We start from the raw sequence: 19,113 nt of genomic DNA on the forward strand, positions 1-19,113 counted from the left end.
GTTAAAACTGATGTGTTAGAGATTTTGAGTAAACGTAGATATATCGCAGGTAAAATATTACTCAAGTAAAAGTAAAAATCCACCATTTTTACCTGTAGAAGGTACAAAAGTGCTTACCTTTAAATGTACAAAATACTGAGCCAGTTTTTGCTCACTGTAGCTTTTAGGTCTTATTAAAAAAACATCTCTCTCTCTCTCTCTGATTTCAAACTCCTGCTACATGATTAAGTGTTTCATGGAGGAAAGGCACATCACACACTTTCATTAAGTAATCAGCAGGTGGTAATATTACAGGTTTAAATACCTCTATAAAAACCACTCTGGTCATGTAATGCTACGCCATGTGCTAACGTAGTAAGGTAGAAAGTACAGATGTTTAAAGCAGACTAAATGTAATCTGTGTTTGGTAATAATTCTCCCTTTTTTCTGCTACAATGCTGGTGTATTTTCAGGTCTATAAATTATTGACACAGTGCTGTTACAGGAAAATAATCAACATCAGGGCCACATTACACCACTCCACAACTGATTATTTTCCTAAACTAGCATGCCTCTTTATGGGTGTTACTCCTTACTTTATGTGCAATATACTAGATGTATGTATGGGGCTCGTTGTTGTTGCAGACTTCGTTTGTCCACTCAAAGAATTTCAGCAGTTGCTTTGTCCTGTACACACCGTGACCTTGTCCGGATGAATGGATGGATAAATCCCGTCGTTCACTGAGTGTCATAAACATGTTGTGCAGCACTCCGCATCCTATGTGCAGACATTTTTATTTAGTTTGACCTTCGTTTACTGCAGGTTTTATATATAAAACCATATTATATATAATTTTTTTTTTTTTTTTTTAAGGTTTGCTCATTATGACCGTATAATCCACCACCTCCTGTAATTTGTTTTGCTTAGTCTCTAGGATTCTGGTTCACACATACTGTATTTTTAATTCCTTAAACATACAGAGTTCTCAAAGAACTAAAGCTAGACAGAGTAAAACAATATATACTGTATATATACACATACACCTAATTTTGTATTTATTAACAATTAACAATTTCTTAATTATCGGGTTTGTATTGTATGTATGCATCGTGCAGCCCTGCTAGACTTGTGGCTAACCGTGGTTTTAATGTACAGAACCAAACAAAAGTTTGGACATTGGACAAAAGTTATGACATTATTTAATTAAATAACAAAAGTAAGTTAAAGACGTATGATGGTCAGCTGCTTTGGAACAGTTCTCACAAGAACAGTATTGTGTCGAGTGTGTTTGTAAAACCCATCGAGCTCCATGATGATGAAACTGTCTCTCATGAAGACCTTCCCAGGAAAACAAGACCAAACCTGAGCTCTGCTGCAGAGGAGAAGTTCATTTAGAGTCACCAGCCTCAGAAATCACCAATTAACAACCAGCACCTCAGATTAGAGCCGTTATGAAGCTTTACAGAGCAGAAGGAGCAGATAAACATCTCAATATCAACTGTTCAGAGGAGATTATTGTGTGTTTTGGATAATAAACGCCCTCAGTATTCTTTTACAGTGTAGAAAGAAATAAACATTAGTAAACACCATGGAGTGTCCACATTTTTGCCTGGTATTGTATATATTTAAATAAAATGTATTGACTTTAGTGAGAGAGTATGATTTGAGGCATTGGCATGTATCTCACGGTGATCAGGAATATCTGAAGTCTTGTGTGTGTTTGTACTTGACTGTCCTCGGTTTGTGGCCGTTCAGGTTCGATGGTGCCGTTCTCTATGCGTGTGCTGCATGCTGAACTGCCTCAGTACCTAAACAAGCCCCAGGAGTCTCTGGACCGCCTGCACAGCATGAAAAGCATCTGTCAGAAAGTGAGTGAGCCTAGAACTTTCCAGTCACACTGTCTGTGCTGTTATTATCCTGCTCTTAAACACTGCTGCGCTCCATCAACAGATCTTGACCAACCTGGAGGAAGGACTGGCCGAGGACGGGAGCATGGTGACGCTCACACAGGAAAACAGACAAGGTATCGTAGACACAGACGGGAGGGAGCGCCGTCAAATATTACGTCATCTGTTCAGTGCTCTTTTAACTCTTAGCCGCAGTAAAACATTTGAACCGCTAATGTATAAGAGTTGCATTACTGTACTGTGCTTGAAGTCTTCTGTAAATGTCCATCGCCAAATGCCTTCATTCATGAGAAATGTCATCACAAGTCCCAGTTTGACTTGAACAGCCTCTCGTACAAAAATTTTCTAAATAGGTTCAGTTCAGTCTGTACCCATCACATATACATTACTGTATAATAAAATTTTTTTCTCTTCATATATCCCAATCTCTTGTTAAAAGGCCGCGATCAGAGCGCAGCGTCAGACGTTATACAGTGCCCCCCTAGAGCAGACAGGGTTAAGGGCTTCGCTCAAGGGCCCAACAGCGACAACCTCACGGAGCTGGGGCTCGAACCGCCACTCTTCCGATCAGAGCCTTTACACACTGAACTACCACCCCATAGACATATTTTATTATTTTTAAGCGTAAACTTGTTTTGCTAGCAGATAAATGATGCTACTTTCTGGAAATAAATGCTTAAAATTAGATCAATTGTTCATCTATACATATTAGAAAAACTGTAAAGTGGGCGTGTCTGTACATTAAAGATATTTGTAGAAAAAATATTTGTGGGGACGTAAGATAAGTAATAGAGCACATCAGTAAGATAAGTAATAGAGCACATAGAGGTTTTTGGATGGTTTTTAAAAACTACTGAATGAATTTTAATGGGGTTTTCACATGTAAATTTGGCTGAGCTTGAGGTAACATACAGGCTTTGTTTCATCGCAGTGTGCCAATAGTAAGAAAAGATATGCTAATTTGAAATTAAAATGGAAAACGCCCTTATATCATAAAAAAATCAACCTTGAAAAAATCTTTAGTTTCTCCTAAAATTAAACAGATGGCGCTGTACATTTTTAATACACGCTTACGAGTGTGCAGTTGTGTTTTGAAATGTACTGTTCAGGTAAAGTGTGTATGTTGATTTGTGATAACTATACAATTCCAAAATTCCATTCAAATGAAGCCGGGGGCGCTGCCAATAGAGCAATACATTTATGTTGAAAATATTTTTAAAATAGGTTTAAAATAATCTAAGATTTGTCAAGTTTTTTAATATTTAGAAATTTTTACACAAATTTGACTTTTTTTAGGATATTTCCCCTCTCGCAGACCGTACTCTAGATTATTTTATACTTTGTGTAAATTTGTGTCTTTGTGTTTCGTTGTCCATGTACATAATTAGGGAGGTTTTAACACAAACAAGAATCGTCTTGTGAGAACACACACTGGTCGATACACGAGTCTCTTGCGCAGCCCCATACTCTCACACACACACACACACACACACACACACACACACACACACACAGGTTCATTTAGCCTAGACAATCCATACACCAGCATGTGTTGGGAGAAAACTGGAAAACTGGAGGACTTGTAGGACTCCCACGCTGAGACAAATTAGGCCTGAGCTCAAGATCAAACCGGGGTCTCTGGAGCTACGACTTCATCACCATGCCCCCCCTCATTGGTGTTTTCACTTTCATTTTGTTATTAATAATTCTTGAACTGATGGTATCAAGTCTGTATTTCCTGCCCTTGCTTGGCAGTCAAGCCATGTCGAAGCTACTGCTTATGTACAGAAATCAATTTATTTTTATGAATTGCCCTTCCTGCTCCGTACCTCTATAAGGCTTTTACCACAACTGTTCCTTTTCCTGAAGCTTATTACACACATGACATTTTAAACTGCTGCATATGATCACAATGTCAGAAAATATTCTACATTTAAATGTAAAACCCTAAATTTAACATTTTCATACTGCTGTTCTGTGCTGTTTAAAGCTGCTTGCAGTTTATTTTGTTAATCTATTCCTTAGGAAGTTTGGATCCTGGTACTGTAACTCACAATCTAAAAAGATTTGAATTAATTATTACAAAATGTCATGAAGAATTAAAAATATCTAAATGTATGAGTAAATCTCAGGATGAAACATCGCTCTCGGGTGTGTGTTCCTGGTTTGTTTCAGGATCAGGACAAAGCCGATGTTCATATTCACTCGACTCTCTCACAGTGAGTTTTTGTGTCGACTGTGTCGAATAGAGACAAATGTGTGTGTATACACAAAGCGTATGGAGTGGACTGAAGTGTGTGATGCCAGCTCCCACACAGATAGCCCGTTTGTCCTTCCCTCCTCCCTCACATCCCTCCCATCACCTGTGCTTCTGCTGAAGAGTGTATTAACTTTCCCTTCAGACACACACACACACACACACACACACACACACACACACACACACACACACACACACACACACACACACACACACACACACTCACAGCCCAGTGCCACTTCTTCTCCATCTGCTGTCCTCACCCTCACCCTCACTCCTGAGCTCGGAAGCATGGCAGCTCGGCACACGACCCGTAGCCCGCCGGTCGGTGTCGGAGGTTAAAGATCTAAGAGCGTGCTCTCGGGATTCAACGTATCATAGGTCGAAGCCAGGGTAAAGAATTCATAAACACAATCCTGAGAGAGAAGACTGAACAAGCACGCGCGCACACAATAATTTAAGTGCTTTTGTTTATTTTCATTTTAAGCCTAAAACTTATAGAGGTGAGTAGAGCTAGTTCACAGTGTCTGGACTTTTTTTACTACAGGTCGTCTGCAACTCTTCAAGTTATGAATTTCCGCGGATACAAGCGGACCATGGTTCTATGAACATTAGTAGATGCAAACAAATCGCAGAATTAGCTCATGTTTTAAAGGCGCAGAGACAACGCTTGCATTTTACGTTTCACTGTGAGATTAATTTCCTCAGGCAAGGTTCTGTTTTCTGGCCACATGATGGCGGTGTGGGGAAAGGGGACAGCGATTTAGTTAAGGGCTATAAGACTTACTTTGTTAGACTTAAGAACAAATCAGACTTATGAACACACTCCCGGAACAGAACTCGTTCGTAAGTCAGGGACAACCTGTACTGCAGAAGCTTAACAAAAAACACACTGACTGTTACGATTTGGAAATAAAATGAAGAACATTAATAACAGTTTATTGGGAAATGCTTACCTATATGTTAAGACTTGCACTGCTTTTAGAATTAAAGTAGTGAATCAACCAAATACACACACAGCTCTTACACGTTTAAATTCCATTACACTGAAAGGGACACGGAACAAGAAAGACACGTGTGTTTGTAGTAATGCTTTACATCCAGTACATTTTACCTGTGATTAATGGATTTGTGTTTCGAGATCCAGCGGAAAACAGCCATGGTCTCTCAGGTTAAACAAATTGATGAGTTAGAGTTTTTAATAGTTGCAATGTCTGAATTCTGGCTTGTTTTGGTTCTGCTGCTTGGCACACTTCGAGAAAAAGCCTTTTTGTCTCATGCACAAGGTTTTTGTGGAGAAATTCAGGATTTTTTTTCTTTGTCTGCCAGGATTTTCTTGGTAGTGATGTTGGCACCACGGCACACAGATGCTGAGGTTACACCTCACTTACAGTCACGAGAAAGAGAGAGAGAGACCTTAAAGATGAACTTTGTGTTATTCAGTAGAACTAGAATAAGTTTTTTTAGGATATTAGAGAGAATAAAATAATTTCAGTATCTGACCTATGTTTTTTTTAATTGATTTTTCTCTAGAATTATTTTGAATTTTTTTTTTTTTATCAAATCATCTAACGACAGATCCTCGGACAGCCTAAAAACGTGTTATCTATCATTCTGAACAGCTCATTAGCAACGGTCTCTGTTCTTTCTTTCATCTCCTGTAGCTTTTCTCATTTCAGCTACACAGATAGCCGTGTAAGATGGTAGCCTCTCTCCTCTGCCTCGCTGTAGTCTTTTGATGTCGCCAGATGCTGTGAAGCTGCAGCGCTCCATTGATGAAGACAAGCAGAAAGCCGCAACATGCGCGTGCACACACACACACACACACACACACACACACACACACACAAACACACGAACAAACTGAGAAATCTTTAAGAGAACAGAAACGCTCACTGATGGTGCCTACAGTCAGCCGGAGGGAGGAATGAATGTGATTGTCGCAGTGTCTTTCCCTCCTTCACCATAATTCCCTCTCGCAGAAGAATAATTGATGGTTTGGACAATTGAAAGGGTGTGATGCTGAGGGGGAGGAGGGGACTGGCATGGTTAGTCTGTTTTCTCAATCTCTCTCTCTCTTTCTCTTTCCCAGCCTCTATTCAGCTGTGGAGGTCACGTCTGTGCCGGGTGATGTACTCCATGGCAAACTGTCTGCTAATGATGAAGGTATGTGGGCGGCGGGAGAGAGCTGCTGCAGAGATACACTACCGTAGCTCTGCTTATACGAGCGCCACACAGTTGCGTGTACAACCGCAGTGTGATGGATAGATCGGTGACCGCATGAATAAAATATCCATTAGTCCTTGTTACGAGGTGTAAAGAACAGATGAATCAACATAACATCAGATATCTGAAAGTGTAGATCGTAAACTGTGCGTCGTGGAAATATAAAGACGAGCCACTATAGGAGCTTTTGACAATACAGGTGACCACTAAAGAGGTATAACTGCTCTGCTTCATCAGAACACACTGATTAATAAAAAATGAGCACAAGGTGTTGTGGATGGAGCAGAGAGGAAAGCTTACGACGAAACTCCGCACTAGAACACATCACTTCTGTGAGCATTGAGACACTTCCTTCGTTTTCACACACACCAGGGCCTGCACCATGCTCACGACCCAAGATGCACTTCATCAGACTTTCTGCTTCTTTTTAGTTGATGCTAGTGATACTAGTTGATGCTGCTCCGTGATCTCAGGTCATGTGTCGTCACGTCCCCCCCCCCCCGAGATATAAAGATACACTTTTAACACAGTAGTAGTGCAAAAATCAAGATTGAACAAGCATGTGTGCGCACACAATAATTTAATTTAATAGCTATAATAAGTTATAGCTACCCTTGCAGCATCTGGGAGCAAATAATATAAACAACTAATTAACAAGTTAAACTAATAAGTTCTTTGGTACTTGTCGATCCTGATACCAACATAAGTACCCTCGCTCATTTATAATTATTTGCTTATGCTCTATAATGGTATTGACAAGTTCCTACATTTGGTCCATAGTTTTAATAGGATTTAAATAGCACTATGGGGTATGAGTCAGGTATGACATTTGTTTTACATTGAGATTATGCACACATACACACAGTTAAACCTTGGATTACAAGCATAACTGTTTCTGGAAGTGTGCTTGTATATCAAAACACTCGTATATCAAAGCAAATTCACCCATAAGAAATATTGGAAACTCTGATGATTAGTTCCACAGCCCAAAAATATTTATATAAAAATAATGAATACTAAAATATAAAGTAAAAATAAAACAAATTAGCCTGCACTTTACCTTTGAAAAGAATTCAAAGAGGAGAGGAGGATGGGGGGGGGGGGCTACTGTGTAGGACAGATTTCACTCACACACACACACACACACACACACGTATTGTATACCCTCCCACTTGTTTTAACTGCATGTTCAGGATAAAGACACACTTACACTTGTCCCTCACTGGTTGATGTGTCAAGCTCTCATAGTGTTAGAAGGTGCTCGTAGTGAGGAACTGTGTTTTGTTGGTTTGGATTTTGGGTTTTCAAACTGTTTGTTTTGTCAGACCTTCCCCGAAATCAATGAGTACGCTTTTACATATCAGACATTTAAATAATTTGATATTCATTAAAATGTTTCTACATAACAAATGATGTTCTTACAGTATTTTACCTTTGTTTTGTTAAACTTGGAGCCAATTAAGTGTATCTTGTGATTGGGATTAGGTTTGTTTTTTTGTTTTTTTTATCATTATTCAATTTTTGCCCCAGATTATCTTTGTGGTCTGACTCACCTTCGTCGGTCTACACTTCAATAAAAGTGAGGAGCGTTTGGTTTTGTTTGCTCGCCCAGGTCAGCTGCTATCCACAATCTTACTGTCTAGACGTGAGCTTCAGTAGGATATAAGGACATGAGGAAAAGGCTTTGACTCAAGCAACACAACATTCATGTAATTCAAAAGAGGTTGCTGTTCTCAGGACAGGTCACTCATTAAGATTCTGAAAATGTAGCCTTTTTTGGGTGGGAGGTGGGGGTAAATGTCCCTAAAAAAATATCTGCAGATCTGCGTATTATTCTTTACATTATTACCTTCTTCTTAAGAGAATGTTTAAAGTTCAGTGCTACAGTGCCATCTGCTGGCTAAAGATATATTATACACTTCAGCACCTTGTATGTTTTTCCACTGAACACCTGCTTAGTGTTAGCTGAATTCTACCTGTCATGTTTTTCTTCTAACTGTACCCTGTGCACAGGACTATGTGCTGGCTGTTGAGACGTATCAGTCCATTATCCAGTACGAGCCACAGCAAAGAGTGCAGCTGTTGAGTGGGATCGGACGCATCTTTCTACAGGTGAGATTGGCCAAAACATCTGCAGTCTCTGCCAGGTTTTTACTGTCGATGTAAAATATTAAGGCGTATCTGCACAGGTACAATGTGCCGTATTTAATAATATACAATTGTTGTACGTCTTTCGTCTGCGCTGTTGATAATTATACCGAGCACTGTTAAATCCTTAAAACTGATTTGTCATTAATTTTCTGTGGCCAGATCTCTGACTGTACTGACAAATCACTCATTTAAGTTAATGTGGTAGGTTTATGATGTTATTGTTTCTGTAAAAATGGCTTATTTATACAGTGAGTTGGCAAATGCTCCGTATACAGAGATCAGCCACAGCATTAAAAAGGCCAGCATTGTGTAGGATCCTCCCTGTCCCCACTGGGACCCTCAAAGGCATCACTCTACAAGACCTCTGGGGGGCGCTGTGGTGTGTGTGGCACTGGGATGTTAGTGCCAGATCCTTTGGGTGGTGCAGGGTGCGGCCTGTTTGTCCAGTCTTTTCCATGGACGCTTAGTCAGATCTGAGGAATTTGGAGGGTCAACATCCATGAGGGTGTGTGGAGTGTGTGGAGTGTTGTGATACCTTTATTTCAGGGCCAGCATTGCCTTTTTTTTTTTTAGCACTGTGCTACATATCTTTTCTGTAGGATGAGACTAGATGGACTGACCTTTGCTCCTCCCACCTCCAATAGTCGATGTTATTCAGGTCACATGGCGGTGGTGTTAGTGGCTGATTGGTGTAATCTACAACTAAGAATAAACAGATAACAAAGAACACATTAACAGGGAAAACCTGATGTTTGATAAGGTGATGTTTCAGGTAAATCAGCAAGTTTTTAACAACTAAAAAGTGGACACTGGGTGTTTCAGATTCTCAGTAATATGACAGAGACAAAGAAGCAACTAAATACAGCTGTTTGACTGATAAAATCTTTTTGTCGTTACACCACAACATTAAATGTAACTATGAACGGCTAGACTTTTATTAAGACACAAGTCACAGCCTTCTGATGCTGATTATTTTTCTATAGCAACATGCTGCAGACATGCTGGTTTATTTCTTTCTCATTATGAACTGATAATATAAAAAAATTCTTATTTTGATCATTTATTTTCTTGATTTATTAAAAAAAAACCTGGTGAAGCTTACACAATATAAAAAATATGAATGTGCTATAACGATGTTATAAATGTGCTTCAGCATTCTGATTATGACAGATTAATGTCTTTTCATATCTCTGTCCCTAATATGATTTTTTTTATAATATTGCCAGATTGGAGACATCAGAACTGCAGAGAAGTATTTCCAGGAAGTGGAGAAAGTCGGTCAGGAAAAAGGACCAGGCCTCACCCACGACACTGCTATTTCAATGAACAGGTAATGCAGTGCTACAGACTATAATTATTCTGTGTTTTTCAGACTTATTCACCTTCACTATTATCCTTTCTCTCTCTCTTTTTTTTTTTTAAAGGGCATTTGTGTACCTGAGCCAGAATAATTATGCCGACGCCCACACGTGTTTCTCCAGCGTCTTGAAAATCGATCCCAACAATCCTGTGGTAAATACTGTGAATTTTCAGTGATTATCAGAACACACTGTTTATTGGCTTCCTTTTTCCAAGGCTTCATTGAAAAGAAAAAAAAAATGTCTTTATTGTTCAAGTGATTCATTGTCAGAAACGAGCACACACACTGTGACAGAAACACACACACACACTAACAGATCGACCATGTGCTTTTGTATCTGTCTGCTCATCTGCGAACCCAGACTACAGTAGAAAGGTCTGGTTTAGATGTTGTTAGATGAGATCGTTAAAGCCTTTTTTCCAACCATAGACAGTTTTTTGCCACTTTCGTGTTTCAGTGAAGCATTTAAAGGAAAAATATCTATATTAAATATTCTATCTGTATTTATAACTTGAGGAACTTGGGTAGAGAATGTAGTCAAGCTTTGGTGTTTCATGGTTAGGGTTTGGGCTCCTCTGACCTTGTGGCCGTTGTTTAGTCAGTGTGAAAACAGCGGAGTCCATTTGCATTGTTTGTCTTCTGGGTCGGCGACACCGTGTGCATATACTGTAGTTTCTTAGTTCTGTGGCATTTATTAATTTATTTTGGGATCCAGCGCACAAAGTTCATTTTCAAGAGTAATGTACTGTATACTATACAGAGTAATAAATACAAGTTATGAAAGAGGAGAGAAAGGGACGATGGAGGAAGACAATTTCTTGAGTTGAGTTTATGAATGGCTTTATAATGTCGTTCTTTTCCAGTAGGCTGGAAATGTAGTTGTCCTTAACAAGTCGTATATTTTCATGGACAGCATGTACAGCACCTCCTCGTTTAATCATACTCACTTGTTAGTTTACAGTACACCGATGAGGAGAGATGAATTGCGGTGTAATGACAACATTATGTCTCACAGATGTCTCACACCTTAAGAAATCTGTTAAACAAGGGGTCGCTATAGATTAGATTTCTATTTATATGGCTGCAGGTTTGATCAGAGAATCACATTGCAATTATTTTGAAACATACTGCAATTTAAACTGCAATACATAACTATTAAACAAACCATTTTATATTCGTAGTGTATTTATCTAGGCTACAAGCAAATAATGGCACAAATTATGACATAAATAAATATTGCCAAATAGCCTCATAGCAACTCTAAATGATTTTAAAATATAAACAAATATTTCATTTTAAATAGACAAATTCTACACACACTATATTGTCAAAAGTATTCGCTCGCCTGCCTTCACATGTGAACTTGAGTAACATTCAAATTTAAATTTTATTTGTCACATACACAGTCATACACAGTATGATATGAAGTAAAATGTTTATACGACTGCTGTTGACCTCAATATTACAAAAGAAGGTTTTAAAGTAAGTTTTAGTGCAAATAAGAGAATAAAAAAAACTTTTAGATTTACATAATATACAAGCCATAAAATAATGAAAATAAAATAGTAGAAAAAATAAAATAGAAATATTAAAAAAATGAAAGAATATATAATAAAAATAGAATAATATATAGTATAATGAAATGTATTTGAAATATGATGTAGTGCAGTGTAGAATCGAGTCCAGTTATTGGCAAATTAATGTGGAAGCAGTTCAAGTTCACAGTGTGCAAAAATGTGCAAATGTTCCATGTGTGATTGTATGTGTGTGTCCTAGTAAAAAGTTTGCAGTCCTGAAGTGTGCAGAATGTGCAAGTGTGTGTGGTGTTGTGGTTAAGAGACCTTATCGCCTGTGGGAAGAAGCTCCTCCTCAGTCCCTATGTGTTGGCCTTCAGGGAGCGGAAGCGCTTTCCTGACCGCAACAGAGAGAACATTGTTGGGGTGGCTGAGGTCTTTCACTATCTTCCTGGCCTTGGTCCAGCACCAAGTCCATTATCCATTGGGTTTGATATGATGTTGGCCCCGCCCCCTTTGCAGCTATAACGGCGTCAACTTTCTGTGAAGGCTTTCCACAGGGTTTAGGAGTGTGTTTGTGTTTGAGAATTTTTGACTATTCTTTCAGAAGCACATTTGTGAGATCATCATCACACTCATGTTGGACGAGAAGGCGTGGCTCTCAGTCTCCGCCCCTAATTTATCCGAAAAGGGGTTTTATCGGGTTGAGGTTAGGACTCTGTGCAGGCCGGTCAAGTTCTTCCACACCCTCATCTGTGTCTTTATAGACCTCGCTTTGTGCACTGGTGCTCAGTCATGTTGGAGCAGGAAGGGGCCATCTCCAAACTGTTCCCACAAAGTTGGGGGACTGATAATGTCCAAAATGTCTCGGTATTCTGAAGCATTAAGAGTTCCTTTCACTGAAACTAAGGGGCCCAGATCAAATTCCTGAAAAACAACCCCCCACTAGTTCCAACATGACTGCGTGGACTAAACAGTGTTTAAAACCTTCACAGAAGAGTCTTGAAGCTGTTATAGCTGCGGAAGGGGTGGAGCCAACATCATATTATGTCGGGGGCCAGGGGAGCTCAGTGGTTAAGGCATTGGACTACGGTTCGGAAGATCCCAGGTTAAAAAAAAAACGCACAACCACCCAGTGAGTAAGGCCCTTAACCCTCAACTGCTCAGATGTGTAATGAGATAAAAAAAAAAAAATAATAATAATAATAATAAAATTTAAGTCGCTCTGGATAAGAGCGTCTGCCAAATGCCTAAATGTAAATATTAAACCTTAAGGATTTAGAATTAGATGTTACTCCATCAGTTCATATATTTTTTTCTGTGATTACTTCACTGGTGTAAACTGTTCCGTATCTTTATGGTAAGTGATCGCGTTCCACTTTCGAGTTTTTTTTTTTTCCCCTGCAGGCGAATAACAATGCAGCGGTGTGCTTACTGTATTTGGGCCGTCTAAAGGAGTCTCTGGGTCAGCTGGAGAGCCTGGTGCAGCAGGACCCTGCACTCTACCTGCACGAGAGCGTGCTCTTCAACCTGACCACCATGTACGAGCTGGAGTCCTCACGCAGCACACAGAAGAAACAGGCTCTGCTGGAGGCCGTGGCCGGGCGCGAGGGCGACAGCTTTAACACCCAGTGCCTCAAACTAGTGTAACTGATCACCAGGAGTGAGGTAGATGACTGTATCACTGCTCTGTGTGTCACGGGCTCGTCTAAGAGACTCAAGCTGAAACTCTACTGGGTTTATATCTGAAGGTTTTTGTTTTTTCTTAAAACTTTGATTGTTTTATGTGTGACCAAAATCAAAACTGGCCTGAAATGTACACTGACCTGTGTGTGTATTTATACTTAAGTGTGCATGATGCATTTAAAACTCTTACCCCAATATTTTTATAACATCATGTTGCAGGAGAATGTAAATAGAGGGAGAATAAAAGAGACAGTCATGTAAATATTTAGCGTATGTACAGGAGATAGAGTGTGTGTGTGAGTGGTACATAGCCTTATAGGAAGAGAAAAATAACAAAATAAAAGCATCGTCAGGGAGGACGGCTCCCTGATTGATTTCATATCTGGGCTTTCAGTTTTTATTTCATGAAGGACATTTATGGTCCACAAACACGGAATAAAGAAACTCGCACCTTGGCCGGGATCGTCAGCCACAGACGTACGGCCTTCTTTTAAACTTGTGCATCGTTCAAATGTTTTACTTAGGCTGAGTCTCATCACTTTACTCTGACTGAAGTCTTATGTAAATATCAATCACTTCTATGTTTTCAGTTTGATTTGAACGTTCCTTGTAACTTCTACTATAAAAATTCACAGTTAAAACTTACTAAGTAAACTGTCTCTGTAATTATCTAAAACTCTAATTTCGCTCAGCTAGCGAGTCTATTATATGAAAGCGACTGAACGAGGATGAATGCTAACACATGCTCCATCTTTTTAACCTGCTGCAGTAAAGGTCAGCGCTGCACACTGTACTGTATACCATCGCTGTTATTTAGGATCACGATACGTGAATGCATTACACTACTGACTAATGTTTTGTCAAGGTTGAAAAGAAAATGTGCTTCATTAAAGTGTTTATTGGAAGAGAATAAGAACTTCTTTGGGAATTTATATACTGACATGGCTTCAGCAAGGGTCACTAACGGTACACAGGTCACTGTAATTACTGACTTCATAATAAAATGGTCTTTCGTCTATAATACATCAAATCTACACTGTTGATGTACAATATACATTGTATCTCAAAAATATTTTCCTTTGTAATTTAATTTTAAAAGTAAAACTCATAAAGTCCAGATTCATTACAGGCAAAGTAAAATATTTCGGGCCTTTTTTTTTGTATCCAATATCTTTAAATATTACAATATTTAATTTAGAGTTTGAGTTAATTACTATTCATACAATACAAACAGCATTAATCTCCGGTCACCCTCCAGAAGGAGTGTGAACCACAAAAGGTTTAAGAATTTGGGAGAGCTTCACAAGGAGTGGTGAGAGGCTGGAGTCAACCACATACATGGGTGTCTTTAGGAAATGGGCTACGACTGCTGTGTTTCTTATATCAATTCCACTTTTTAGATAATTCAGAAAATTAATGTTGCATTTAATTTGGAAATCAAGGTCTGGATGAAAAAGAGAAGAGGTACAGAATCCAAGAAAGATAAACACCGAGCCAACAAAACAGACGAGCCGACGGCTGCTATTAAAGCAACCTGATCTTCAGTAACGCCTCAGCAGCACCTCAGACTGATCACCTTGATGCCACGCCCGCACTGAGGCAGTAATGCTGAAGAAGATCTGCGCGAGTAATGAGTGAATAAATGAACATGATTTCTCTGAATTTCTGTACTGTAAATACTTTTAGATCTTGAAATGTTCTAGTATTTTAAAATGCTGGATTTTTTTATTTGTATGAGCTGCAAGCTATAATCAAAATTAAAACAGAAAACAAGGAATTAAATATTTCACTTTAAATGTAATGAATCTAGAATATACAAGTTTCACTTTTTTTAATCAATTTTCAACATGGTATTACAATTTATAAAGATGCACTGTATATAAAACTAAAATTGAGTGTGTAAATGTGTGTACGGTGTGTCATGTGACTGTACATTTAGTTTACAGCTCTAAATAAACCGCCAGTGTTTATGAAGGACTCAACGCTGTAGGTGTGTGAAACAGGAACATGAGCCTCATGTCAGAATAATACAATACACTGATAAAGCTCTAAAATTTTATTTACAGTCATCGGATGTAAACAGTTCACGAGCTGTTCCTCATACTGATTATAGTTATTATAACTTGATGATAAAGTTAACTTTTACTTTAGAATAAAATCTAAATCAAGGCACTGATTATGATTCTAGTTTTGTAATACGTCAGGATCGATGGGAATGCATGTACAAAAATATTTTTGTTTATATTTACGATATATGATATGATTGTAAATCTCCGTCCTGCTCAGGAGCTCTTCAGTGAATTGACGTACTGCTTGCGAACTTCAAACTGATCAGCTGGTCGGTTGTACGCCTTCCACACCGGCTCGCCTACAAACAGCCTCATGGCTTTAGTGTAGTTCTGAAAGGGGGGCGAATCATTAAACACAGTATACTAACTATCTAAGATGAATTAAATTCAACTATGTGTTTCAGAAGACAAAGCCTTACCGTCTCATCCATGGTGAATCTGTGGTAAATCCCCGCGGGCAGCGTGATCAGGTCTCCCTTGGTCATGGCGATTCGGATCCAGTGATCGTTTTTGTCTCTGACATCAAAGTACGCTCGTCCATCCAGGATGTAACGGATCTCATCGTCGAGGTGCAGGTGTTCCTCGTAGAACATTTTTAACTGGGAGACAAGTGACGCATCAGCTGATGTGTATCAGGCGACATGTGCTGCGTCATTATAAAGACTCCAGGTGTTTGGGGTGACCTACTTTGTCCTCGTAGTTGGGCAGTTTATCAGGGTGGATGTCGACTATGTCCATGTAGGAGTAACCTTTCTCCTCTCTGATCCTCTCCAGCTCAGGGTCGTTTTCATAGATATCAGCGTTTAACTGAAAACAGAAAGGAGTTCCGTTTACTTTAGTACTAAAGGTGATGCTCACTTCTGGTCTGTGTGAGTAGAGTTTAAATCGTCTGAATTACAGCTGTATTATAAATGGATGATTTAGATCTATTACTGACTATTGTGACAACGTAGACAATTTAAGCCCTAAAGGAATTAGATCTCTGACATAATTGTAATAAATTTTAAGGTACTTAATTTATTAATTATAAGGTTACTTTTAAAGGCAGTACTGTCTGTCTCCAGCCACGTCACATTTCTTTATATTTTGCTTTCAAAGACTCCAGACTTTCTTGTATTTTTTAAAGTAGTGTTGAGGAATAGTTCTTCAGGCTTTCTTAAGGACGCTTTTGTCTCTCATTTCCCCTCCAGTCCCTGAGCAGTTTTAGAGGAATGTTTTTTGTTTGTTAAGCCACACAGTGACCTACACTCACCTAAAGGATTATTAGGAACACCTGTTCAATTTCTCATTAATGCAATTATCTAATCAACCAATCACATGGCAGTTGCTTCAAAGCATTTGTGAAGCCACAACACGCACAACCTTGAGGCGGATGACCTACAACAGCAGAAGACCCCACCGGGTACCACTCATCTCCACTACAAATAGGAAAAAGAGGCTACAATTTGCACGAGCTCACCAAAATTAAACAGTTGAAGACTGGAAAGATGTTGCCTGGTCTGATGAGTCTCGATTTCTGTTGAGACATTCAAATGGTAGAGTCAGAATTTGGCGTAAACAGAATGAGAACATGGATCCATCATGCCTTGTTACCACTGTGCAGGCTGGTGTTGGTGGTGTAATAGTGTGAGGGATGTTTTCTTGGCACACTTTAGGCCCCTTAGTGCCAATTGGGCATCGTTTAAATGCCACGGGCTACCTGAGCATTGTTTCTGACCATGTCCATCCCTTTATGACCACCATGTACCCATCCTCTGATGGCTACTTCCAGCAGAATAATGCACCATGTCACAAAGCTCCAATCATTTTAAATTGGTTTCTTAAACATGACAATAAGTTCACTGTACTAAAATGGCCCCCACAGTCACCAGATCTCAACCCAATAGAGCATCTTTGGGATGTGGTGGAACGGGAGCTTCGTGCCCTGGATGTGCATCCCACAAATCTCCATCAACTGCAAGATGGTATCCTATCAATATGGGCCAACATTTCTGAAGAATGCTTTCAGCACCTTGTTGAATCAATGCCACGTAGAATTAAGGCAGTTCTGAAGGCGAACAAACACTGTATTAGTGTTTTGTTCCTAATAATCCTTTAGGTGAGTGTATAAAACATGAGAAATCATCTACCTTAAGGCATTAAACCAGTAAGAAATTGGGTGCAGATGATGACAGATGATTAGGAGGTGATTATTATACTGCTGATGCTGAATGGTTGGAACAGACGAGAGGGGAAATGAGGTCGCTGCTGACGTTCTTACACAAACACTGAACTTTAAACACTTTGCAGCCTGTCGCAGTAAAATATTTGTTTCTGCTTATTTAATTTAATCTACATCATTTAATTTACTTTAATATAAAGAAGACTTTTGCACAGTACTATTTAACAGTTAGTCCTGCCATATTCATTTTATATCCACAAAACAAGCGCAGGTATATGATTATTTTTATTTTTTTGCATAACCCTGTTAGGAAGCCGTGGTCAGAGCGCAGGGTCAGCCAGGATACAGCGCCCCCTGGGGGAGATAGGGTTAAAGGCACTTGCTCAAGGGCTCAACAGTGGGACCCACTGGTACTGGGGCTCGAACCTCCGACCTTCTGATTAGTAATCAAGAGCCGTATCTAATTATATAAGCCTAGTATAATTAAATATAAATATAATGATTTTATTACATTACCTGCCAATCTTTACACATTTTGTGTCTGAGCTTCACACTCCAACAGCAGAGTCACAATGTGAGCGCTGCACAGCTGCTAAAGTTATCACACTCTTCTGTACCTGACATGGCGGAGGTGCTGGACTTTCCTGATTTTTTTTTTACTCCGGAGTGAATCCTGTAAGTGTTCCTCGTGTTTTTAATACTCGCTCACGCGTCGTCTACACTATTTAATCCTGTGTACAGGGTCACGTGGTGCCTGGAGCCAATCCCAGGGGACCCAGAGCACGAGACGGGATGGGCTGCCACACCATCACAGGGTGTGCACACACACACACACACACACACACACACACTACAGGCAATTTGGGAAGGTCATTTAGGCTAATCTGCATGTCCTTGGAGTGTGGAAGGAAACCAGAGTACCCAGAGGAAACACAAGCACAGGGAGGACATGGAAACTCCACAGACACACAGCCCCCGAGGTGGGAGTCAAACCCACACCCTGGAGGTGTGAGGTGACAGTACTGATCAATCCTCAGCCCTGATGCCGTGTGTTTTAATTATAATTATGTTAATCATGAGCAGGAAAACATCAATATTGCACATGCATACTTCTAATAAACTCTAACTCTCAGTGCTGTCACACTTCATATGCAAATGAGCATGATGATGTAATGAATATGCAAAGTTAATTTGTCACCTGATGACAAAAAGAAATCTGAAAAAATCTGAGGGCACACACACACACACACACACACAAGATGAGCAGATTTAGAGTCCTGCACTTACTTTGTGATTAGTGTTAGTACTGTGTGTGATTCACGTGATGACTGTGTGTGTGTGTGTGTGTGTGTGTGTGAGAGAGAGAGAGAGAGAGTGAAAGTGTGTGTGTGTGTAAGAGAGAGAGAAAGTTTGTGTGTGTGTGTGTGTGTGTGTAAGAGAGAGAAAGTTTGTGTGTGTGTGTGTGTGTGTGTAAGAGAGAGAAAGTTTGTGTGTGTGTGTGTGTGTGTGTGTGTGTGTCTCACCCTGCGGTACCAGACCCCGAGCTCCTGCAGCTCCTGTAGGCCGACAGGCCGGTCAGGCTGCAGTCTGTGTGGGAGTCTGGGGTCCTCAGTGGACCCGTCCATGTACCAAGCCTGCAACCCCGACATCCTGATCCACACTGCTCACTGCAGAGCCCCAGACCCCGACCCGAACCTCCGCCTGTCACATGACCACACTTTTCAAAATAAAAGCCCTCTGTCTTCTACAGAGTTTAATAATTTTTTTACGAATATGAAGTCGTAAGAACACTAGTTTGT

At 39.7% G+C, this 19,113-nt stretch overlaps 2 protein-coding genes across 2 annotated transcripts in view; one reads left to right on the forward strand and one right to left on the reverse strand.

Moving 5' to 3' along the window:
* trappc12 (trafficking protein particle complex subunit 12) overlaps positions 1–13,465 on the forward strand; it is a 34,249-nt gene extending 20,784 nt beyond the window's left edge. The window contains exons 6-12 of the mRNA XM_053509622.1: positions 1,736–1,848; positions 1,931–2,003; positions 6,240–6,313; positions 8,387–8,485; positions 9,751–9,854; positions 9,949–10,036; positions 12,806–13,465. Coding sequence (XP_053365597.1) covers positions 1,736–1,848; positions 1,931–2,003; positions 6,240–6,313; positions 8,387–8,485; positions 9,751–9,854; positions 9,949–10,036; positions 12,806–13,048 — 794 coding nt within the window. The 3' untranslated portion in view covers positions 13,049–13,465. The remainder of the gene's footprint in view (positions 1–1,735; positions 1,849–1,930; positions 2,004–6,239; positions 6,314–8,386; positions 8,486–9,750; positions 9,855–9,948; positions 10,037–12,805) is intronic.
* Positions 13,466–14,551: 1,086 nt separating this feature from the next.
* On the reverse strand, positions 14,552–19,031 carry adi1 (acireductone dioxygenase 1). The gene is made up of 4 exons (XM_053509623.1): positions 18,838–19,031; positions 15,841–15,960; positions 15,573–15,752; positions 14,552–15,483 (listed from the first exon to the last, which is right to left on the reverse strand). The coding sequence occupies exons 1-4, from the start codon at positions 18,961–18,963 to the stop codon at positions 15,367–15,369; spliced, it is 543 nt and encodes a 180-aa protein (XP_053365598.1). The 5' UTR covers positions 18,964–19,031; the 3' UTR covers positions 14,552–15,366.
* Between the last annotated feature and the right edge of the window lie 82 nt (positions 19,032–19,113).

The sequence above is a fragment of the Clarias gariepinus genome, chromosome 13 (assembly GCF_024256425.1).
Source record: "Clarias gariepinus isolate MV-2021 ecotype Netherlands chromosome 13, CGAR_prim_01v2, whole genome shotgun sequence".
NCBI classification, from domain to species: domain Eukaryota; kingdom Metazoa; phylum Chordata; class Actinopteri; order Siluriformes; family Clariidae; genus Clarias; species Clarias gariepinus.

What these genes read in the sequence shown, in the direction of transcription:
- adi1 (XM_053509623.1), bottom strand. Translation starts at nt 18,963, where the DNA reads ATGTCGGGGTTGCAGGCTTGGTACATGGACGGGTCCACTGAGGACCCC. An exon ending in TCGGGGTCTGGTACCGCAGG is followed by an intron (nt 15,961 to 18,837) that starts GTGAGACACACA and finishes TTCTGTTTTCAG; the next exon opens with TTAAACGCTGATATCTATGA. An exon ending in GATTCACCATGGATGAGACG is followed by an intron (nt 15,484 to 15,572) that starts GTAAGGCTTTGT and finishes CCCCCCTTTCAG; the next exon opens with AACTACACTAAAGCCATGAG.